This window comes from Nerophis ophidion, linkage group LG07 (genome assembly GCF_033978795.1).
Source record: "Nerophis ophidion isolate RoL-2023_Sa linkage group LG07, RoL_Noph_v1.0, whole genome shotgun sequence".
NCBI lineage: Eukaryota > Metazoa > Chordata > Actinopteri > Syngnathiformes > Syngnathidae > Nerophis > Nerophis ophidion.
In genome coordinates this window covers 25,573,593-25,599,192 of record NC_084617.1, presented here as the reverse complement: position 1 = coordinate 25,599,192, position 25,600 = coordinate 25,573,593, and the positions used below count along the sequence as shown (strand labels likewise).

The 25,600-nt window shown below is 39.9% G+C and overlaps 2 protein-coding genes and 1 long non-coding RNA gene across 5 annotated transcripts in view; 1 reads left to right on the top strand and 2 right to left on the bottom strand.

Moving 5' to 3' along the window:
* The window catches only part of LOC133556141 (rho GTPase-activating protein 27-like), a 29,314-nt gene extending 18,918 nt beyond the window's left edge, over nucleotides 1–10,396 (bottom strand). Inside the window, exon 1 of one of the 2 annotated variants that reach the window (XM_061905785.1) lies at nucleotides 10,232–10,396. The gene's annotated coding sequence lies outside the window, so the exon portion shown is untranslated. The remainder of the gene's footprint in view (nucleotides 1–10,231) is intronic. The other variant, XM_061905783.1, reaches the window with a different exon arrangement.
* A 221-nt stretch (nucleotides 10,397–10,617) lies between these two features.
* Nucleotides 10,618–25,600, top strand: part of samd14 (sterile alpha motif domain containing 14) — a 21,148-nt gene continuing 6,165 nt past the window's right edge. The window contains exons 1-9 of one of the 2 annotated variants that reach the window (XM_061905787.1): nucleotides 10,618–10,767; nucleotides 11,141–11,190; nucleotides 18,025–18,044; nucleotides 18,116–18,267; nucleotides 18,437–18,553; nucleotides 18,630–18,816; nucleotides 21,554–21,650; nucleotides 21,749–21,817; nucleotides 21,882–22,038. In XM_061905787.1, the coding sequence (XP_061761771.1) occupies nucleotides 10,633–10,767; nucleotides 11,141–11,190; nucleotides 18,025–18,044; nucleotides 18,116–18,267; nucleotides 18,437–18,553; nucleotides 18,630–18,816; nucleotides 21,554–21,650; nucleotides 21,749–21,817; nucleotides 21,882–22,038 (984 nt within the window). In that variant the 5' untranslated portion in view covers nucleotides 10,618–10,632. Of the gene's footprint in view, nucleotides 10,768–11,140; nucleotides 11,191–18,024; nucleotides 18,045–18,115; nucleotides 18,268–18,436; nucleotides 18,569–18,629; nucleotides 18,817–21,553; nucleotides 21,651–21,748; nucleotides 21,818–21,881; nucleotides 22,039–25,600 lie in introns of both variants that reach the window. The other variant, XM_061905786.1, reaches the window with a different exon arrangement.
* LOC133555670 (uncharacterized) lies at nucleotides 11,677–12,300 on the bottom strand. Its single transcript, XR_009807361.1, has 2 exons — nucleotides 12,182–12,300; nucleotides 11,677–11,872 (listed from the first exon to the last, which is right to left on the bottom strand). It is a non-coding gene; the product is annotated as an uncharacterized LOC133555670 (long non-coding RNA).

Genomic DNA, 25,600 nt, shown 5'->3' with positions numbered 1-25,600 from the left:
TGGAAAATACAGTATCCTCTCCCTCGCTCACGCACACACACACACACACACACACACACACACACACACACACACACACACACACACACACACACACACACACACACACACACACACACACACACAAAACAATAGCAGGAGGTGGATCTCAGTTTTGTTCTGTTTACAGAGGGAAGTGTCTGCTTCCTGTCTGTTGCAAGCCACACCCACTGGGAACCACTCCTCACTGACATGACAAGCACTATGTTCTGTTACGTTACACATTATTCACTTCGTCCACAGTTCAGGGTTCAAAGTGTTACTTCAAGTGTGTGTGTGTGTGTGTGTATGTTTGTGTGTTTCCTGTCTTTGTCAAACAATAGTTTGCCTGCTTCAAGATTTCTTCAGTTGACTTCACTGATGTAGTGAGTAACGTAGCATATGCATTCATATTCATCCACCACATACACACACAAACAAACTCCGTTTCCATATGAGTTGGGAAATTGTGTTAGATGTAAATATAAATGGAACACAATGATTTGCAAATTCTTTTCAACCCATATTCAATTGAATGCACTACAAAGACAAGATATTTGATGTTCGAACTCATAAACTTTATTGTTTTCTGCAAATAATAATTAACTTAGAATTTCATGGCTGCAACACGTGCCAAAGTAGTTGGGTAAGAGCATGTACACCACTGTGTTACATCACATTTTCTTTTAACAACACTCAATAAACGTTTGGGAACTGAGGAAACTATTTTTTGAAGCTTTGAAAGTGAAAGTCTTTACCATTCCTGCTTGATGTACAGCTTAAGTTGTTCAACAGTCCGGGGTCTCCTCTGTCGTATTTTATGCTTCATAATGCGCCACACATTTTTGATAGGAGACATGTTTGGACTGCAGGCAGGCCAGGAAAGTACCCGCACTCTTTTACTACAAAGCCACGCTGTTGTAACACGTTGCTTGGCATTGTTTTGCTGAAATAAGCAGGAGCGTCCATGATTACGTTGCTTGGATGACAACATAGGTTGCTCCAAAACCTGTATGGACCATTCAGCATTAATGGTGCCTTCACAGATGTGTAAGTTACCCATACCTTGGGCACTAATACACCCCCATACCATCACAGATGCTGGCTTTTGAACTTTGCGCCTATAACAATCCGGATGGTTATTTTCCTCTTTGTTCTGGAGGACACCACGTCCATAGTTTCCAAATATAATTTGAAATGTGGACTTGTCAGACCACAGAACACTTTTCCACTTTGCATCAGTCCATCTTAGATGAGCTCGGGCCCAGCGAAGCCGGCGACGTTCCTGGGTGTTGTTGATAAATGGCTTTTGCTTTGCATAGTAGAGTTTTAACTTGCACTTACAGATGTAGCGACCAGCTGTAGTTACTGACAGTGGTTTTATGAAGTGTTCCTGGGCCCATGTGGTGATATCCTTTACACACTGATGTCGGTTTTTGATGCAGTGCCGCCTGAGGTATCAAAGGTCTGTAATATCATCGCTTACGTGCAGTGATTTCTTCATATTCTCTGAACCTTTTGATGATTTTACGGACCGTAGATGGTAAAATCCCTAAATTCCTTGCAATAGCTCGTTGAGAAATGTTGTTCTAAAACTGTGCGACAATTTGTTTACAAAGTGGTGACCCTCGCCCAATCCTTGTTTGTGAATTACTTAGCATTTCATAGAAGCTGCTTTTATACCCAATCATGGCACACACCTATTCCAAATTAGCCTGCAAACCTGTGGGATGTTCCAAATAAATGTTTGATGAGCATTCCTCAACTTAATTAGTATTTATTGCCAACTTTCCCAACTTCTTTGTCACGTGTTGCTGGCATCAAATTCTAAAGTTAATGATTATTTAAAAAAAAAAAAAAGTTTATCAGTTTTAACATCAAATATGTTGTCTTTGTAGCATATTCAACTGAATATGGGTTGAAAATGATTTTCAAATCATTGTATTCTGTTTATATTTACAATTAAAACAATTTCCCAAGTCATATGGGAACGGTGTTTGTATTTCTTACCTTCTGGAGACCTTGAAAATTTGCCTACCTCTTTAGGACCACCCTTTCTAGGTATATAAATATTTGTATTTACAACATTAATAATATATACATACTATGAAAATATAAAAAAGGTCAGCTTTTATTTATTTTTTTATAAACTGTTTTGTTTGTAATTGGTTTTTAATGGTCTTTATTTACTTAAAAGTTATTACAGTATGTCTCTACATACATAAATAATGTATGTAGAGACAAACTGTTATTTATGGTCAACCTGCATATCAATGCAGTTTCTATGCCGCTGGACAAAGCTCAAACGAAATCTCGTTGACATGCCCTCCCACCTCCAAAGACATGCACCTGGGGATAGGTTGATTTGCAACAATAAATGGTTCCTAGTGTGTGAATGTGAGTGTGAATGTTGTATGTCTATCGGTGTTGGCCCTGTGATGAGGTGGCGACTTCCTCCCGGTTGTAGCTGAGATAGGCACCAGCGCCCTCCGCAACCCCAAATGGAATAAGCGGTACAAATGGATGGATGGATGGATGTATGACTTAAGTCCGGGGTCGGGAACCTTTTTGGCTTAGAGAGCCATGAAAGCCAAATATTTTAAAATGTATTTTCGTGAGAGCCATATAATATTTTTTAACACTGAATACAACAAAATGCGTGCATTTTTATGTAGGACTAACATTCCTTAAGTATAATAAGTCTCTTTCTTTTTAATAAGATTTTTATTCTGAGGTTAACCAATAAAAATGTAAGTACTTCTTAACATTAATGCGACTTCATGAACACGTATGGTAGAAAACGGTTGGATGGATTAAAATGCATGAGGATGTTTTATATTTTGAATGTTATTTGTAATACTGTGATTATGTTATGGTAATTTTGTATATGTTATCACACAACTTTTATGCTTAAGGGCCGTTGCTATAATTATTGTCAATTGTATTGAAGTGGTATTTTTCTTTGTCTGTGCAAAGCTGGCAATCCAAAAGATTGCTAGCCATTCTGGTATCAGTGTCTGTGTCCAGGAACGGCCTGCTGACTGCCAAGGCCGAACACCGCCGTGACGCAGACAGACCAGAGAGACAAGGCGATATCACTAGCATCAACACATTTGCATTTTTGTATAAACATATATTTTGTCTAACTGGAGTTGTCGGAATACCCCCTTCCCTCAGCGACAGCTTCAGTGATGTTAAAAATGGACCTCCCAAATAAATAGAGGAAGCACGCGGGCTGGACTTTTAGAACGTAGTTTGGATCTGTAACTAGAATACAGCCCAAAACGCATGTCTCCTCATCGAGACAAATTGAACTCTGTCTCTGCATGATTCATTGCTTCTCGTCTGTTTAATAGATGTCATCAGTGTTTGAACCTGACAGATTACCAGCGGATATATTCATTTCTTATATTGTTAAGCAATATCAGCTAAGATTGATCTAAGAGCCAGATGCAGTTATCAAAAGAGCCACATTTGGCTCTAGAGCCATAGGTTCCCTACCCCTGACTTAAGTGTTATTTATGACGATGACAATAAAAGGAATTGGTTGATTGATATTTATTTATCTTTATCAATTTTGACGCATTTCAATTTCTTACACACACTTATTACATATGTTGACCAGATGGGGAGCACTCTTTAAAACCGACACACAGTCAATGTGAAAAATCCCTCCTTTTTGCGACCACCCTAATTTTGGTAGATTTCACCACCAAGTAGGGCTGGGCGATATATCGATATACACGACATATCGCAGGTTTGCCTCTGTGCGATATAGAAAATGACTATAACGTAATATTCCAGTATACGTTCTCACGCAGTTGCTTTTAGCTGCGGGCATTACACTACAGGCTCTTCTCTCTCTTTCTTGTCTCTCCTTCTCACAGACAAGCAGGCGCACCCTCTTATACACATCACATACTGTCACGTCATACGTCAAATACGTACAGGCCCTCAGGGAAGCAAAAAGTAGCGGCATGGGTAACGTTAGCTGTGATGCTAACGTAGCCGTACGAGAAAGAAGGTGCGGATCTGGTAACAAATTAAGGAAGATTTAATTCCCAATAAAAACAGCAGGGGGTCGGTCGTCTGGCGGTGGTTCGGCTTCAAGTGGGAATAAGTCGAACAGACAACTGTAATTTGTCAAGTGTGGGGCAAAAGCTTTGCTATAAAAAGTAGCATCACTGCTAATATGTAGCATCATTTGAAAAGTCACTCGCTAGAGAATGAAAATAATTTCGTAACGTCCGGAGTAACCTACCACATAGTGAAGGACGAATACTATTTGATTTCCTATTATGCAGCTCATTTTTATGTGGCACTTAAAATGTCTGACAATCTTGCACTTTCTGTTTTGAAAATGACATGAATGTTTGTGCCATTGCTTAATAACTTTAATAAATACACTTTTGGTCAATTGACAGAGTTGTGATTTCCCTCTCTGCATGAAAGTTTAAAAGTAGCATATATTATTGCAGTATGAAGAAGAATGTTTTAATGTAGACACATAGAATCATCATACTGCTGTGATTATATGCATCAATAGTTCATTCAAGGCCAAGGCAAAATATCGTAATATGTATCGTATATCACGGTATGGCCGAAAAATATCGAGATATTAAAAAAAGGCCATATCGCCCAGCCCTACAACCAAGGGTGCAAATGAGATCTCTATTTTTTTTTTTTTGCAATGTGCTTAAGGCCGATGATAAACGAGTCACAGACCACAGATGGCCCCTGTGCCGCACTTTGGTCAACCCAGCTGTAGACTAACTGTTTATAGTCTTAGTACCGTAGTGTATTTGTTTATCCTAAGGTGATATATGGGACACGGTTTGTCTTATGTCAGCACCGGAAGTCGTAAAATCAGCTGTTGACCTGGCGGGTTTTTTTCGGGGATGAATAGAAAGTCCTTCTATAGCTACCGCCTTGTTTTATCATATATTGCTGCCTTTGCACCTGTCGATGTTTACCTATGTATGCACATTAAATCAACAAAAAAATCCCGACTTTGGAGCAATGTTCACAGACTCTAGTATTTGGCTCGTTATTAAATGCAATGGTTTTCTGTATTGGGACCATGATTTATGTCCTAACTTGTTCACCGGTCCTCATATGGAAGCTATTTTTCCTTGTTGATGTCTCAAGAAGGCTAAAATACAAAAAAACACGTACACACACACACACACGGTCAATCATCAAAGCAAACTGAAGACCGTAATGCTAATCACATGACGCGGAACGACCTTTGGCCTCTGGGCAAAGTAAATCGACATGGAAGGGTCACATGATTTTTTACTTTCATGCAGAGAAGGAAATCACAACTAAGTCAATTGACCAAAACTGTATTTATAAACATCGGATAAGCGGAAGAAGATGGATGGATGGATAGATGGAGTTATTAAAGCAGTGGCACAAACATACATGTCATTTCCAAAACAGAAAGTGCAAGATTGTCAGAGACATTTTAACAAACAAGCTATTAGTGCACTTTTAATAATTATGTCATATGACATATCAAAACAACATTAAATTGAAGTGCACTTTTTTTACGGAGACAAACCCGCGATTCAGTATATCGCGTATATCGATATATCGCCCAGCCCTAATTGAAACATTACTAATATAGTGAACTTCTGCAAGTACTACTGATACTAATGAAACATTACTAATATATTATACTACTAAAAGTATTACTGATACTAATGAAAATGTTTTAACATGGTGTATGCTAGTACTAGAAGCAGTAAAGTTAAGTACTACTGCGAAAAAACTACTGATATTAATGAATCATTACTAACATACTATATGTTAGTACGAGTAGCAGTAAGGTTAAGTACTACTGCAAATACTACTGATGCTAATAAATCCATACTATACTACTGAAAGTACTACTGATACTAATTAAACATTACTCATATGGTATAGGCTAGTACTAATAGTAGTGAGGTTATCTACTATTGCATGTATAACTGACACTAACACAACATTACTAATATTGTATATGCTTTTACAAATAGCAGTAAGGTGAAGTACTATTGCAAGTACTACTGATGCTAATGAAAAATTACCATATGCCGGTACAAGTAACATCAAGGTGAAGTACTACTGCAAGAATTGCTGATACTAACAAAGCATTACTAATAAATATATACTAGTACTAGCAGTAGTAAGGTGAAGTACTACTACAAGTACTACTGATGCTAATGAAATATTACTAATAAAGCATATGCTAGTACGAGTAACAGCAAGATGAAATACTACTGCAAGAACTACTGATATTAATGAAACATTACTAATATGGTATAGACTAGTATGATTAGCAGTGAGTTTAACTATTACTGCAAGTACTACTGATACTAATGAAAAATTAGTAACATGCTATATGTTAGAACAAGTAGCAGTAAGGTAAAATATTACTACAAGAACTACTGATATTAATGAAACATTACTAATATGGTGTGGACTAGTATTATTAGCAGTAAGTTTAAGGACTACTGTAAGTACTACTGATACTGATGAAACATTACTAACAAGCTATATGTTAGTACTAGTAGCAGTAAGGTGAAGTACTACTGATGCTAATGAAACATTACCACATGCTAGAACAAGAAACAGTAAAGTGAAGTACTACTGAGAGAATTACTGATACTAATGAAGAATTACTAATAAAGTATATGCTAGTACCATTAGCAGTAAGGTGAAGTACTACTGTAAGATGGCGCTGCTGTAGTGGCTGCTGTTGGCAGGAGCTCTGTGCTCTTGTGTCATCCTTTTGTGTTTCCCTCTTGTTTTCATGTGTTATTATATTTTTTTGCCTTTTGGTCAGGGACCCTTTGGGACTGTGTGACAAGGAGTGGCACTTTCGTGACCTCTGCGGTCCTTTTTTGTGGACTTCTGGATCTTCCTCCCGGGAGCCTTTTGGCCATGGAGACCAGCTGCTGGGTCTCTGCCACACCGGAGTCGGTTTGGAGGACTGGAGGAGGTGCGGATGAGGGGACAGGGCTGCGGAGCTAGCACTGAGCGCCGGGACGGAGAGGCTTCGTGGTATCTTGGCTGGGCGAGCAGGTGTTGGACACCTCAGTCTCCTTGGACGTATCCTCGCTCATCAATGCGGATTGGACACTGGCCGAGAGTTGGTTGGCGGGCGATAGTTGGTTGCTTTGTTGGGTCTGCTCCTGTCTCTGGCCATGCTCCCTCCACCCCAGCGGACGATGGCGTGGAACACCGCAGAGGCCACCACAGTGTATGTTTCTTTTACTTTTTATTCATAGCTGTATGTAGAAGGGGCTGGTTGTATCCGCTGCTTTAATGTCTTTAATTTCCTTTGTGTTCTTTGATGTTTCCCCTGTATGTAGAAGTGGCTGGTTGTATCCGCTGCTTAAATGTCTTTAAATTCCTTTCTGTTCTTTGATGTTTCCCTTTTACACACATGTGAGAGGGATGTGTACTATGGCAATGAGTTGTTGGTTTTTCCCCTTGGCCTCAGTCTGGACCCCCTCTCCAGGGGCCCAGGCTTAGGCCGATTTTTTTATTATATTTTATTTTAATCTTCAATTTTTTTCTCCCATTCTCCCCACTTGTTTACCTGTATCTCATCTTTTTTGTAAGGGGCGCTGGAAGCCGGCAGACCCGTCAGCGATCCTGTTCTGTCTCCCTGTAATGTTTGTCTGATCTTGAATGGGTTTGTGCTGAAAATTTTTATTTTTCCTGAAGGAACTCACCTGAAGGAATAAATAAAGTACTATCTAATCTAATATAATTTAAGTACTACTTATACTAATTAAATAATAATAACATTGTGTATGATAGTACAAATAGCATTAAGGTGCTATTACAGTAAACTAAAGTGAAGTACTACTGCAAGAATTGCTGATACTAATGAAATATTACTAATAAGGCATATGCTAGTACGAATAACAGCAAGGTGAAGTGATTTTGCAAAAACTACTGATACTAATGAAACATTACTAATATGGTTTATGCTAGTATTATTAACAGTAAGGTGAGGTACTACTGCAATAATTACTGATACTAATCAAACACTAGTAATAAAGAATAAGCGAATACAATTAACAGTAAGGTGAAGTACCACTGCAAGAATTGCTGATACTAATGAAGCATTAATAATAAAGTATATGTTAGTACAAGTAGCAGTAGGGTGAAGTACTACTGCTAGTACTACTGCTACTAATTAAACATTAATAATATTGTATATGCTAGTACTAGTAAGTACTAGTAAGGTGCCAGTACAGTATAGTAGAGTGAAGTACTAATGCAAGAATTGCTGATACTCATTACTAATAAAGTATATGCTAGTACAATTGCTGATACTCATTACTAATAAAGTATATGCTAGTACAAGTAACAGTAAGGTGAAGTACTACTGAAAGTACTACTGATAGTAATGAAATATAACTAATAAGGCATTTGCTAGTACGAATAATAGCAAGGTGAAGTGATATTGCCAAAACTACTGATATTAATGAAACATTACTAATATGGTATATGCTCGTACTATTAGCAGTAAGGTTAACTACTACTGCAAGTACTACTGATACTAAGGAAATATTACTAATATGGTATATGGTAGTACTATTAAAAGTAAGGTGAAGTACTACTGCAAGTACTACTGATACTAATGAAATATTACTAATATGGTATATGCTCGTACTATTAGCAGTTAGGTGTAGTATTACTGCGAGTACTACTGATACTAATGAAATATCTGTCCGGGATCTTCAGCTCTCACTGGATCGGTTCGCAGCCGTGTGTGAAGCGACCGGAATGAGAATCAGACCCTCCAAAGTCCGAGTCCATGGTTCTCTCCCGGAAAAGGGTGGAGTGCCATCTCCGGGTTGGGGAGGAGACCCTGCCCCAAGTGGAGGAGTTAAAGTACCTAGGAGTCTTTTTCACGAGTGGGGGAAAAGTGGATCGTGAGGTTGACAGGCGGATCGGTGCGGCGTCTTCAGTAATGCGAACGTTGTACCGATCCGTTGAGGTGAAGAAAGAGCTGAGCTGGAAGGCAAAGCTCTCAATTAACCAGTCGATCTACGTTCCCATCCTCACCTATGGTCATGAGCTTTGGGTCATGACCGAAAGGATAAGATCACGGGTACAAGCTGCCGAAATGAGTTTCCTCCATCGGTTGGCGTGGCTCTCCCTTAGAGATAGGGTGAGAAGCTCTGTCATCCGGGAGGAACTCAAAGTAAAGCCGCTGCTACTCCACATCCAGAGGAGCCAGATGAGGTGGTTCGGGCATCTGGTCAGGATGCCACCCAAACGCTTCCCGAGGGAGGTGTTTAGGGCACGTCCAACCGATAGGAGGCCACGGGGAAGACCCAGGACACGTTGGGAAGACTATGTCTCCCTGCTTAGGCTGATGCCCCCGCGACTCGACTTTGGGTAAGCAGAAAAAGATGGATGGATGAATAATAAAGTATATGCTAGTACAAGTAACAGTAAGGTGAAGTACTACAGGGACGGCGTGGCGCGGTGAAAGAGTGGCCGTGCGCAACCCGAGGGTCCCCGGTTCAATCCCCACCTAGTACCAACCCCGTCACGTCCGTTGTGTCCTGAGCAAGACACTTCACCCTTGCTCCTGATTGGTGCTGGTTAGCGCCTTGCATGGCAGCTCCCTCCATCAGTGTGTAAATGTGTGTGTGAATGGGTAAATGTGGAAGTAGTGTCAAAGCGCTTTGAGTACCTTGAAGGTAGAAAAGCGCTATACAAGTACAACCCATTTATCATTTACTGCAATAATTAATGATACTAATTAAACACTACTAATAAAGTATATGCGAGTACAAGTAACAAACAGTAAGGTGAACTACTATTGCTGCTCTGATACTGCTGTTCAAGTACTGCTACTTTTTAAAGTGTGTGTTCTTTCATGCAAGTGTGTACGTTGTCAACTAAACACACCCAACCACACATTCCAACCACACACACTCGCGCGCGCACTCACTCTCGCGCGCACGTACGTAGTCGCACGAGCTGAGCGCAAACAAGCTAGAAGTTTTGAAGTTGGTAAACTTCTAGCTTGCCAACTAACGTAACAAACACACAAATAAAGAGATAGACGCGCAGATAATTAGTTAGTTAGGTAGATAAATAGAGCTCGTTAGCTAGTTAGCTAGCGAGGTCGATGGTCCTCGCTATACATCCAGTATGTAGAGTAAATGGTCAGCAAAGCAAACAGTTTCCGTTTCACCTGTCATGGCAGTCCACGGAGAAGTGCAAATAGACAGCATGGCCGTGTTGGTTCTGTGTTCTTTTCAGGCTGGTTCTGTGTTCTATAGGGGGAGTCCAGGATCACTGGAACAGGTTCCTTTCTGTTGGCCCCGCCCACTCTGACCTGCCCGTCTCAACTTGCCAAGGCCCCGCCCTCCTCGCCTCCACCCGCCACAGGCCACTTCCTGCTGTGACGTCACGGCGTCGCCGCAGCGTCGCCCCCCGGCGGCGCAGCAACGCTGCTGCACCGTCCACGTCACGTGATCGGCGCAAAGGAAAAAGAAAACAAATGTAAAAAAAAACAACAACGACGACATTCGTGCAGTAACTAACGTCACATTACTCCCGTTACTGTTACATTGTGCCTCTGTTACGTTACATATGTACGTTTTCCTCCTCCTCTCTCTCACCCCCCCACCTTCGCGATGGTTCAGTCCTGTTGCCCGGCGCGCGTGCACGAGCACAATTGTGCTGAGTGTCCGTGAGGCAGCATCCATCCGCCGGAAGTGCCATGAAGTGAGTAGAATTGTCTTCTTTCTGCACCTTCGTCATCATCATCATCATCGTCAACAGTGTGCGTGCGCGCATGTTGATGGTCGTCACGTGACATGCCGTGATCAGACCATGCGTCCATTGATAACATGCGTGTGCACGTGCAACGAATACATGCCATGAGGTCAGCATGTTTCCACTTCCTGTTGTGGCTCTCCACCGCTCGACCGCCGTCCCCGCCCTGACGTCCCCCGCCAAGGGAGACACCCCGTGGACACTTTGCATGCCGAGCGTCTGGCCCCGCCCCTGACATGTATGACGGATGCTCCGCTAGGTAACGTCGCGCAAACGATCCACTTCCTGTGACGTGACCGGGTGCCCTGCATGTGTCTTGTAGAAAGCGCTGAGTCATGTCTGTCAACCTCGAGGAGAGCGACGGCGTGTTTGGTAAGTCCCGCCCACCCGCACATTATGCTAAGGCCAAGGTACAGGCTCATCATGTGTGTGTGACCCCTGACCCCCAACAATGGATCATTTAGCGTAGGAGGTGTAAAAAGGTATATATTTTTTCAATGTTATTAACGTTTTATGGAGCCGGTTATTAATCAGAATTTGTAATAACTTAATAACTATAATAGAACAAAAAATGTTGCCATACAAATGATTTTGACATACTTGGGGGCGGGTTAGTAATGATTAATGTGTTAACTACACGTTAATAACATTAAATCATAAAACGTTTACAGTTTTAAAAAATGTAAGAGCACAAATGGAATTTTTTGCAGCACAAACAGTGGGGCAAAAAAGTATTTAGTCAGCCACCGATTGTGCAAGTTCTCCCACTTAAAATGATGACAGAGGTCTGTAATTTCCATCATAGGTACACTTCAACTGTGAGAGACAGCATGTGAAAAGAAAACCCAGGAATTCACATTGTAGGTATTTTAAAGAATTTATTTGTAAATTATGGTGGAAAATAAATATTTGGTCAACCATTCAAAGCTCTCACTGATTGTGCCGCCCTCGATATGTAGAAATATCTTGGCTTTACCCTAACACCGTACTTTGATCAAACACTCTGAAAAACGTCTTCTAGTCCACAGGTTTATTGACCGTAAAAAGGGTAAAACTGAAAGCATACAAGCAGAAAGGATGCTTACATTACAGACATGCACACACAGCCACTTACACACACAAACATGCTACGATAAAACATGAATTATGCTGTCTATTGAACTTAAATAGATAAATAAATGCCACAAAAGATGTAATCTAAGTGCTCTACAGCAAACTAGCTTACTATGCTAACATTCACTTCACTGTATAAATTGCGAAAATTAGCATGACTGACTTTTGGCCATAAAACGTCCCAAATTACATCACATCAACAAATAATGCAACTCAATCAAATATTAAAGTACTACTCAATGATACATACCGATGATACTTTGTTTGGCATGAGATTCGAGCAGATGAACACGTTTGCAATCGTCACCGAACTAGCTCAAAGTAGACTCAAAGGAACTACTTGTTGTCTCCTGTTAACTTGGACATTACTGTAAACTAGGCAATTCTGCCTCCCGCTGTCTAAAGGAGGAAGTGCACCTCACTAATGAATTCCCAAGTGAACTTAAACACTGGTTTTACATATACCATAAATAAATTCAACAAACAAGACAGAACACTGATGGAAGGGTGTTTTGGCTCAAAATGTCACGATACATGGCCCCATTCATTCTTTCCTTAAAGGGGAACATTATCACAATTTCAAAAGGGTTAAAAACAATAAAAATCAGTTCCCAGTGGCTTGTTGTATTTTTTGAAGTTTTTTTCAAAATTTTACCGGTCTCGGAATATCCCTAAATAAACTTTTAAAGTGCCCTATTTTCGCTCTCTGCGAAGACACTGGCCATTTCCCTGTGACGTCACACAGTGCTGCCAATGTAAACAAACAATGGGAATACCACAGCAAGATATAGTGACATTAGCTCGGATTCAAACTCGGATTTCAGCGACTTAAGCGATTCAACAGATTACGCATGTATTGAAACAGATGGTTGGAGTATGAAAGTATTGAAGAAGAAACTGAAGCTATTGAGCGAATAGCTATTGACGCTATTCATAGCCATAGCATGGCCGAATAGCTGCATTAGCATCGCCGGTAAAATGTGCGGACCAAACAATCAGGACTTTCGCATCTTTTGACACTGGAGCAACTTTAATCCATCGATTGGTAAGTGTTTTTTTCGCGTTAAATGTGGGTGGAAAGAAACGTAATATCGTTGCAAATGCATCTACAGGTTATCCATACATCTCTGTACCATGTCTGCTTTAGCACCGCCGGTAAATAGCATGTTAGCATCGATTAGCATAGCATGTTAGCATCGATTAGCTGGCAGTCAACATCAACAAAACTCACCTTTGTGATTTTGTTGACTATCGTTGCAAATGCATCTGCAGGTTATCCATACATCTCTGTGCCATGTCTGCCTTATCATTGCCGGTAAAATGTGGAGACAGTCCAGCACATTCAATGGGGGTCTGGCGGCAGACACTTTCGCATCTTCGGGCCAGTGGTGCAACTTGAATCCCTCCCTGTTAGTGTTTTTACACCCTCCGACAACACACCATCGAGGCATGATGTCTCCAAGGTTCCAAAAAATATTTTAAAAAAACGGAAAATAACAGAGCTGAGACCCGGTGTAATGTTTAGAAAATGAAAATGGCGGGTGTGTTACCTCGGCAACGTCACATTCTGACGTCATGGCCTCCAGCGCGATAAACAGAAAGGCGTTAAATTCGCCAAAATTCACCCATTTAGAGTTCGGAAATCGGTTAAAAAATATATATGGTCTTTTTTCTGCACCATCAAGGTATATATTGACGCTTACATAGGTCTGGTGATAATGTTCCCCTTTAACACGGATCAATCGTCCTGTCCCCTTAGCAGAAAAACAGCCCCAAAGCATGATGTTTCCACCCCCATGCTTCACAGTAGGTATGATGTTTTTGGGATGCAACTCAGTATTTTTCTTCCTCCAAACACGACGAGTTGAGTTCATACCAAAAAGTACTATTTTGGTTTCATCTGACCACATGACATTCTCCCAATCCTCTGCTGTATCATCCATGTATCCATTTTGGTATAAACTCAACTCGTCATGTTTGGAGGAACACGAATACAGAGTTGCATCCCAAGAACACAATAACCTACTCTGAAGCATGGGGGTGGAAACATCATGCTTTGGGGCTGTTTTTCTGCTAAGGGGACAGGACGATTGATCCGTGTTAAGGAAAGAATGAATGGGGATTTCGTGAGATTTTGAGCCAAAACCTCCTTCCATCAGTGAGAGCTTTGAATGGTTGACCAAATACTTATTTTCCACCATAATTTACAAATAAATTCTTAAAAATTCCTACAATGTGGTTTCCTGGATTTTTTTTTCACATTCTGTCTCTCACAGTTGAAGTGTACCTATGATGAAAATTAAAGACCTCTGTCATCATTTTAAGTGGGAGAACTTGCGCAATCGGTGGATGACTAAATACTTCTTTGCCCCACTGTAGCAAAAACGATTGTGACTAAATTAAGGATATTTTGACATAATTTTGGGGTTGGGTCCAGTAATGAATAATAACGTGTTAATTACACATTAACAACATAAAACCGTAAAATGTTAACTTAAAAACCGTAAGGGAAAAAATGAAAATGTTTGCAGCACCAATGTAGCAAAAAAAGATTGGGAGATTTTGACAAGGTAGCGGTTGTTATGATTAACAACACGTTATTACAATTCAATAACATTAAAACTTCAAACGTTATTAACTTTAAAAATGTAGGTGGAACTTTTTGCAGCACAAACATAGCAAAAACGATTGTGACTAGTTTGGAGATATTTTGACAGTTTTGGGCCTGGGTCCAGTTATGAATAATGACGTATTGATTACACATTAACAACATAAAACCGTAAAATGTTGACTTAAAAACCGTGAGGGCAAAAATGAAAATGTTTTCCGCACCATTGTAGCAAAAAAGTTTGGGAGATTTTGACAAGGTGGAGGTTGTTATGATTAATAACACGTTAATTACACGTTAATAAGATTAAAAACTTCAAACATTAATAACTCAAAAATGTAAGTGGAATTTTTTGCAGCACAAACATAGCAAAAACGATTGTGACTAGTTTGGGGATATTTTGACATAGTTGTGGGGGTGGGTCTAGTTATGAATAATAACGTGTTAATTACACATTAACAACTTAAAACCATAACATTTTAACTTAAAAACCGTAAGGGCAAAAAAGAAAATGTTTGCAGCACCATCGTAGCAAAAAATTTGCGAGATTTTGACAAGGTGGAGGTTGTTGTGATTAATAACAGGTTAATTACACGTTAATAACATTAAAAACTTCAAACATTAATAACTTTAAAAATGTAAGTGGAATTTTTTGCAGCACAAACCTAGCAAAAACGATTGTGACTAGTTTGGAGATATTTTGACATAGTTTTGTGGTTGGGTCCAGTAATGAATAATAACGTGTTAATTACACATTAACAACATAAAACCGTAAAATGTTAACTTAAAAACCGTAAGGTCAAGAATGAAAATGTTTGCAGCACCATTGTAGCAAAAAAGTTTGGGAGATTTTGACAAGGTGGAGGTTGTTATGATTAATAACACGTTAATTACACGTTAATAACTTTAAAAATGTAAGTGGAATATTTTTGCAGCACAAACAGCAAAAACGATTGTGACTAGTTTGGGGATATTTTGACATAGTTGTGGGGCAAGGGGTCTAGTTATGAATAATAGCACGTTAATTACACATTAATAACACTAAATCATAAAACTTAAACTTAAAAACAGTGAGGGCAAAACTAAAAACATTTGCGGCACCAACGTACTAAAAATTATGACAAGTTTTGGGAGATTTTGATGAGGTGGGGGTTGTTATGATTAATAACATGTTAATTACACATTAACATTAAATCATCATACGTTAATAACTTGAAAAATGTAAGAGAACAAATAAAAAAAAAATTGCAGCACAATCATATCAAAAACGATTGTTACAAGTTTGGGGCTATTGTGACATAGTTGTGTGGGGTAGGTCTTGTTATGAATAATAATACTTTAATTACATATTAATAACATACAATCATAAAACATTAACTTAAAACCCGTAGGGGCAAAAATGAAAATGTTTGCAGCACAAATGTAGCAAAAACGATTGTGACGAATTTAGGGATATTTGGACATAGTAGGTTTGGGGGGGTCTAGTTATGAATAATAACATGTCAAGTACACATTAATAATATAAAGTCATAAAACAACAAAAAAACTGTGAGGACAAAAATTAAAAGGTTTGCAGCGCTAATGTAGCAAAAACGATTGTAACGAGTTTGGGAGATTTTGAGCAGGTGGGGGTTGTTATGATTAATAAAATGTTAATTACACGTTGATAACATTAAGTCATACAACTTTAAAAACTTTAATAATGTAAGCTCACAAATGAAAATGTTTCAGCACAAACATGGCAAAAACTATTTGTGACAAATTTGGGGATATTTTGAGGGGGGGGGGGGTCTAGTTATGAATAATAACATCTTAATTACATATTAACATAACATCATAAAACGTCAATTTAAAAACTGTGAGGGAAAAATTAAAATGTTTGCAGCACCAATGTAGCAAAAATGATTGTGACAAGTTTGGGAGATTTTGACAAGGTGAGGGTTGTTATAATTACTAGCATGTTAATTACACGTTAATAACATCCAATCATAAAACGATAGTAACTTAAAAATTGTAAGAGCACAAATAAAACATTTCGCAGCACAAACACAGCAAAAACGGTTAATAAGTTTGGTAATATTTTTGACATAGTTGGGTGGTCGAGTTATGAATAATACGTTCATTTCACATTAATAACATTAAATTTTAAAACGTTAACTTAAAAACCATAAGGGGAAAAATTTAAATGTTTGCAGCACAAATGTAGCAAAAACAATTGTGACAAGTTTTGTGAAACTTTGATAAGGTGGGGGTGGTTATGATTAATTACATGTTAATTACACATTAATAACATTAAATCATAAAATGTTAACTTAAAAAATATAAAAGCACAAATAAAAAAATTTGCAGCAAAAACAATTGATGAGTTTGGGGATATTTTGACATAGTTGTGGGGGGGGGGGGTCTGTTATGAATAATAACACGTTAATTACATGTTAACATTAAATCATAAATCGTTAATCACTTAAAAATGTAAGAGCACAAATGGAACTTTTCGCAGAAAATTCGTAGCAAAAACGATTGTGACAAGTTTTGTGAGATTTTGACAAGGTGGGTGTTATGATTAATAACACATTAATTGCATGTTAATAACATTAAATCATAAAACGTTAATAACTTAAAAAATGTAAGAGAACAAATAAAACATTTTACAGCACAAACAGGAAAAATGATTGTGTTGAGTACAGTGCTTTTTTGACATAGTTGTGGGGTGGTTTAATTATGAATAATAACACGTTAATTACACTTTAATAACATAACACCATAAAACGTTAACTTAAAAACTATAAAATTATTATGTTTTATTGTTAAAATGTTGCAATGTTTAGTGCATTGCAGCACCAATGTAGTAAAAACGATTTGTGACAAGATTGGGAGACTTCGACAAGGTGGGGGTTATGATTAATAATGTGTTAATTACACATTAATAATCATAAAACGTTGACTTAAAAACTGTAAGAGCACATATTTTGCAGCAAAAACAATTGACGAGTTTGAAGATATTTTGTCAAATTTTCGGGGCAAGGGGATTTAGTTATGAATAATAACACGTTAATTACATGTTAATAACATAACATACTAAAACGTTAACTTAAAAACCGTAAGGGCAAAAATGTAAAATATTTTCAGCACAAATGTAGCAAAAATGATTGCGACAAGTTTGGGAGATTTTGAGAAGGTGGTGGTTGTTATGATTAATAACATGTTAATTACACGTTAACAATAAATTATAAAACGTTAATAACTTTAAGATTGTAAGAGCCTAAATAAACATTTTCGCAGAAAAAACTATTGAGTTTAGGGATATTTTGACAGTTTTGGGGGGTCTAGTTATGGATATTAACACTAATTACACATTAATAACATTAAATCATAAAACGTTAGTAACTTCAAAATGTTGGGGGCGGGGTGTTGTCTTGTTATGATTAATAACATGTTAATTACACATTATTAACATAACTTAGGTGTTTTGCTGATTATTCCAGGACCCCACATCCCCCAGGAGGTTGGCCTCACTGCACTAAAAAAAACAAAGCGTGTGTTTCTTTCAAGTCATGTGATCGTGTCATGTGACAGACCCCATCCCTGAGACGGAGCTGCTGGACAACAGCATCCAGAAGGGGCGGGCCCAGCTGTCCGTCAAGGCGCGCAGACAGCGGCCATCCCGCTCCCGTTACCGTGACAGCGTGAGCTCCACGGAGGGGGACGACGGAGTGGACAGGAAGGAGGTCTGTGGGAGTGGTTGTCTTGTGTTAGGCAGCCATGACACGTCACGTGACCCTAAGTGTGTGTGTGTGTGTGTGTGTGTGTGTGTGTGTGTGTGTGTGTGTGTGTGTGTGTGTGTGTATGTGTGTGTGTGTGTGTGTGTGTGTTTGTGTGTGTGTGTGCGCGCATCAGGACGCCACGACTCACTCCGCCCACTCACCGCTGCGCTTGACAACGCGAGGCACCTCCCCTTCTCCCGATTCGCTGCTGTCTGCGCGGAGCTCCGCCTTCTTATTTGACACGTCACTGGTGGGCCAATCGCAGGTCAGCGTGCTGGCGCGTGACAAAACAACAACCCTGTCCACTCCCGGTTTGTGCTCTGCAGGTGCGTCGCTCCCCTGAAGATGTAAGCCTGTCATTGGCCGCCACTCCCAGGAGGCGGTACCACCAACTGACCAACGCTACGTCTCAAGAAGCTCTGGCGACGCCCACCAGCTCGCCATCTAAGTCTTGCCCCTCCTCCGATGTCTCGCCAGTTTACACCAGGAGGAGCAGAAGGCCTGACAGCGAAGGTGCACGCCCACACAAACACACACACACACAAAACAAGCTCTACACAAGAAGTGTCCAGAGACTAAAAATAAAATGATGTGGGGGTCATTTAGCAAGTTCATGCTAACAAAACTATGCTAACATGCTAACACTAGCATGCTTACAGTTAGCATTAGTGAATACCAAAATATATGGTCTATACTTGCTAAATTAGCAGGTATAGACCATATATTTATAGACCATATATACGCTGTGCTGTCACAAAGGTAAAGGAGCGGAAAAGAACATTTAAGCCTGCAAAAATCTAATTTTAGCATGCTAAAATGATAACAGCATCATGCGTCCATCCATCCATTTCTACTTGTTCCTTACGGGGTCGCGGGGGGTGCTGGAACCTATCCCAGTTGCACATAGGCGGAAGGCCGCGTACACCCTGGACATGCATCAAGTACCAAATTATGACTGAGGTGTACACCTACAAAATTAGCTAAATAAAAGGTAGCAAACTAATGTTAGCATGCATCAAGTATCAAAATATGATTGCGGTGTATGACCACAAAATTAGCTAAATAAAAGCTGGCATACTAATGTTAGCATGCATCAAGTATCATAACATGACTAAGGGGAATACTTACAAAATTAGCATAAAAGGCCTACTGAAATGAGATTTTCTTATTCAAACGGGGATAGCAGGTCAATTCTATGTGTCATACTTGATCATTTCGCGATGTTGCCATATTTTTCCTGAAAGGATTTAGTAGAGAACATCCACAATAAAGTTTGCAACTTTTGGTCGCTAATAAAAAAGCCCTGCCTTTACCGGAAGTAGCAGACGATGTGCGCGTGACGTCACGGGTTGTGGAGCTCCTCACATCCTCACATTGTTTACAATCATAGCCATCAGCAGCTAGAGCTATTCGGACTGAGAAAGCGACGATTCCCCCATTAATTAGATCGAGGATGAAAGATTTGTGGATGAGGAAATTTAGAGTGAGGGACTAGAAACCAAAAAAAAAGTAAAAAAAAAAAAAGGCAATTGCAGTGGGAGCGATTCAGATGTTATTAGACACATTTACTAGGATAGTTCTGGAAAATCCCTTATCTGCCTATTGTGTTGCTAGTGTTTTAGTGAGATTAAATAGTACCTGAATGTCGGAGGGGTGTGGCCACGGGTGTGTTGACGCCAGAGTCTCTGAGGCAGCTGCAGCAGGACAGAAGCGCCGCTGATGTCTCCGGCAAGAGGCGACTTATTACCACAATTTTCTCACCGAAAACTGCCGGTTGACGTGTAGTCGGGATCCATGTTCGCTTGACCGCTCTGATCCATAGTAAAGCTTCATCTTTGGGAATTTTAAACAAGGAAACACCGGCTGTGTTTTTGTGGCTAAAGGCTAAAAGCTTCCCACCTCCATCTTTCTACTTTGATTTCTCCATTATCAATTGAACAAATTGCAAAAGATTCAGCAACACAGATGTTCAGAATACTGTGTAATTATGCGATTAAACCAGACTACTTATAGCTTGGATCGGGCTGGAAAATAATATCCACTACAACCCGAGACGTCAAACGCACGCGTCATCATATGCGTCATCATACCGCGACGTTTTCAACACGACACTTTGCAGGAAATTTAAAATTGTAATTTAGTAAACTAAAAAGGCCGTATTGGCATGTGTTGCAATGTTAATATTTCATCCTTGATATATAAACTATCAGATTGCGTGGTCGGTAGTAGTGGGTTTCAGAAGGCCTTTAAAAACTAAATAAAAAAAGCTGGCATGCTAACGTTAGCATGTTTCAAGTACCAAAATATGACTGAGGTGTTTACTTAAAAAAATAGCTTAGTAAAAGCTAGCACACTAATGTTAGCATGCATCTAGTACAACAATATGACTGAGGCGTATACTCAGAAAATTAGCTAAATAAAAGCTAGCAAAGTAACGTTACAAAATGCCATTTCAGTAGCGCCAAAGCCGAACTGAAATGCTAGCAGTTAGCATACTGGCCAGATAGTGTCAGGGACCAAAACATATGAGAAAAATAAGCTGAAAAATGTAGCATGCTAATAGAACTATGCTAACAATAGCATGCTTACGGTTAGCATTAGTGAATACCAATATATATAACTTTTAAGTGTCTATAAATTAGATATACAAATCAATGTTAGCATGCGTCAAGTACCAAAAATGACTGAAGGGTATACTTACAAAAGTAGCATAAAAAAAAAGAAAAAAAAGCTGGCATACAAACGTTTGCATGTACCAGGTACCAAAATATGAATGAGGTGTGTACTTACAAATTACCTAAATAACAGATAGCAAACTAACGTTGGCATGCATCCAGTACCAAAATATGATTCAGGTGTATGCTTACCAAAATTAGCTAAATAAAATATAACAAACTAGCGTTAGCGTGCATCAAGTACCAAAATATGTCTTAGGTGTATACTTACAAAATTAGTTACATAAAGGCTAACAAACTAACATAAGCGTGCATCAAATACCAAAATATGACTGAGGTGTATACTTAGAAAATTAGCAAAATAAAAGCTAGCATACTAACGTTAGTATGCTAACAGGTATCATTGGTAAAGTAACAAAACAAACGTACCTGCAAAATTAGCGAAAAAACTAGCATGCTAATATTAGAATGATAAAGATTTTTCCGCGGGCCGTTACAAAATTAGCTACGGGCCGCACTTTGGACACCACAAAACTACACTAATACACGTGTGTGTGTGTCTGTCTGTCCATCAGTTCTTGTATCAGATCCGAGTCGAGACTCGAGTCCTGCTGACCCTGGCAGTCCTCCAGTCTTGGACAAGAAGACCAAAAGACGCTTCCTGGATTTGGGGTGAGAGCGGTGGCCATGTTTACATTTTCGCCCTCAATAACAGGCTCCTCCCATCCCTGTGATGATGTCACTGATCATTTGGTCTTGTGGTCCGTCAGCGTCACTCTGAGGCGGTCCTACCTGCGAGTGAAGAAGGACAAAAGCGAGCGACTCTCGACGGGCAGCAGGTGAGGCTCCGCCCCCCTCAGGCAACACGCGCACTCTGACCTCCGTCCTCCATGTGCGTCACAGGGAGACGTGTGAGAGTCCGTCTCGGGCTTCAGCCTCCTTCGTGTCCTTCTCCTGGTTCTCGGAGGGTCGGGGGTCCCTGTCCTCCTCCGGAACGCCGCCCTGCTCCCCCCAGATTCCACCGGCGGGCTCAGGAAGACCCGGCCGGTCCTCGTCGCAGGTGACGACACAGCGCTATCTGTTAGCATGTAGCACATAGTCATGACCGCTGTGTCGCCTACAGAAGTCGGCATCAAGAACCAAAATATGACTGAGGTATATACCTACAAAATTAGCTGAATAAAAACTAGCATACTAACGTTAACATGTATCAAGTACCAAAATATGACTGAAACGTACACTTACAAAATTAGCTAAATAAAAGACAGCATACTAATGTTAGCATGCACGAAGTACCAAAATATGCCTGAAATGTATACCCACAAAATTAGCTAAATAAAAGATAGCATACTAACGTTAGCATCTATCAAGTACCAAAATATGATTGAAGTGTATACCTACAAAATCAGCTAAATAAAAGATAGCATTCTAATGTTAGCATGCACCAAGTCCCAAAATATGACTAAGGACTGAGGTGTTTACTGACAAAATTAGCTAAATAAAAGATAGCATACTAACGTTAGCATGTATCAAGTACCAAAAAATGACTGAAGTGTATACCTACAAAATTATCTAAATAAAAGCTAGCATGCTAACGTTAGTATGCATCAAGTACCAAGATATGACTAAAGTGTATACCTACAAAAAAAATAGCTAAATAAAAGCTAGCATACTAATATTAGCATGCTAACATGTATCACTGGTCAAGTAACAAAACAAACATACCTGCATAATTAGCAATAAAGCTAAAATGCTAATATTAGAATGCTAAAGATTTTGCCGAGGGCCGTTACAAAATTAACCACGGGCCGCATTTTGGACACCCCCAGACTACACTAACACAGGCATGTGTGTGTGTGTCCATCAGTTCTTGTATCAGACCCAAGTCGAGACTCGACTCCGGCTGACCCTGGCAGTCCTCCAGTCATGGACAATAAAAAAAAAATTGCTAGATAAAAGCTAGCATGCCCTTTGTTTACACACGCAAGAAGCCGTTTGCCTTCTCCTTGCCAACAATATGGGGATCCCGCCCGGACATTCCCGTGGAACTACGGGAAAAGGGCAGAATAAGCCATCCTGTCACAAAGATGAAGAAGCGGAAAATAACATTTAAGCCTGCAATTCCCTCCGTCCTCATGGGGAAAGTGCGGTCTTTGGCCAATAAAATGGACTAATTGTTTGGGCTCGTCCGACCTCAAAAGGAGTACGCCGTGTCATGTGCTTTACGGAGACTTGGCTACACGAGGACTTCCCGGACCATAGCGGCTTCATAACCTCACGGGCGGACAGAGACACACTCCTGAGCGGTAAGAAGAAAAGCGGTGGGATTGTCATCTTGGTAAACGAGAGGTGGTGTAATCCTGGAAATGTTCTTGTAAAGGGGAACATTATCACCAGACCCATGTAAGTGTCAATAAATACCTTGATGTTGCAGAAAAAAGACAATATATTTTTTTAACCGATTTCCGAACTCTAAATGGGTGAATTTTGGCGAATTAAATACTTTTCTGTTTATCCCTTTCTGAGCGACGACGTCAGAACGTGTCGTCACATCGGTACTCAACACCATTTTTCCCTATCACATCACACGCATCGAGTCAAATCAGCTGTTATTTTCCGTTTTTTCGACTATTTTCCGATACTTTGGAGACATCATGCCTCGTCGGTGTGTTGTCGGAGGGTGTAACAACACAATCAGGGACGGATTCAAGTTGATTTACATAGAATGTGCATCGATTAGCACGGCATGCTAATCGATGCTAACATTCCATTTAGGCTAGCTGTGTACATATTGCAGCATTATACCTCATTTGTAGCTGTATTTACATCCAGCCTTTACCTCCACCCACATTTAATGCCAAACAAACAAATACCAGTCGACGGATTTAAGTTGCTCCAGTGTCAAGAGATGCGAAAGTTCCTCGTTTGGTTTTTACCGGCGATGCTACGACAGAAATGGCACAGAGATGACAAGAATGTCTGGATATCCTGCGACACTCAAAGCAGATGCATTCCCAACGATAAAGTCAACAGAATCACAAAGTTGAGTGTTGTTAATTTTATTGACTTATGTGCTAATCAGACATATTTGGTGGCGGCATGACTGCTAGCTAATCGATGCTAACATGCTATTTAGGCTACCTGTATGTACATATGAAACTATATTTACATCCAGCGTTTCCTTCCACCCACATTTAATGCGAAACAAACACTTACCAATCGACGGATTTAAGTTGATCCGGTGTCAATGCAAAAGTCCTGATCGGTTGGTCTGCACATTTTACCGGCGATGCTAAGACAGACATGCATGGCCGAATAACGTCAATAGCTATTCGCTCAATAGCTTCAGTTTCTTCTTCAATTTCGTTTTTTGCTATCTGCCTCCATACTCCAACCATCTGTTTCAATACATGCGTAATCTGTTGAATCGCTTAAGCCGCAGAAATCCGAGTCTGAATCCGAGCTAATGTCGCTGTATCTTGCTGTGCTATTCGCCATTGTTTGTATTGGAATCGCTATGTGACGTCACAGGGAAATGGACAGTGGCTTAGGCAAATAGCGAAAATCAAGCACTTTAAAGCTTTTTTTAGGGATATTCCGGGACGGGTAAAATTTTGATAAAAACTTTGAAAAATAAAATAAGCCACTGGGAACTGATTTTTATTGGTTTTAACCCTTCTGAAATTGTGATAATGTTCCCCTTTAAAGGAGTGTGTTTGTACGGCTGTTGGAATTCAACCATACTATTTTACAAGGGAGTTTACTTCTCTAATCTTCATCGGAGTGTACATCCTTCCTTCTGCAGACAAGGCTGCGGCTGCTTGCGACACCATTCATGTCGCTGTTGGTGGGCAACAGACCAAACACCCCGATGCCCTCGTTTTCATTTCGGGTAACTTTAATCATGCTACTTTGGACTCAATTTTACCCACTTTCCACCAATATGTGCACTGTGCAACATGGGACAATACAACTCTGTGTCATGATCCGTTGTCCGGATCATGTCTTGTTTAGTTATGTTCTGTTAGTTTTGGACTCCCTTAGTTCCTGTTTTGTGCACCCTTGTTTATTTTAGTTACCATGGCGACCTATTAGTTTCACCTGCCTCATGTATTCGGTACGCACCTGCTCTAATCAAGAAACTTTTATTTAAGCGTGTCCTTGCCAGTTAGTCAGGGTGGATTCATTCTGTCACAAAGGGGGGTGTCCCAGCTCACTGTGAGGTTCATTCTCCCGGAATGCAAGACTGACGGCTCCGGACGAAAGGCATTAAGTTAGGATTTGATTAATTTAACATAAATCAACCAAATACAAAAAATACAAACAAAGAACAAAAAGACAAGTGTGCCTAATACACGTAAAGCTAGGATTTAACAGAAGCTATGGCATAGAACAAGAAAACTTACTTGGCAAAGATGTGATGCAAACAATGAAGCAAGGCCGACTAACTGGCAAGGACAGGCTTAAATAAAAGTCTCTTGATTAGAGCAGGTGCGTACCAAACACATGAGGCAAGTGAAACTAATAGGTCGCCATGGTACCTAAAATAAACAAGGGTGCACAAAACGGGGACTAAGGGAGTCCAAAACTAACAGAACATAACTGAACAAAACATGATCCGG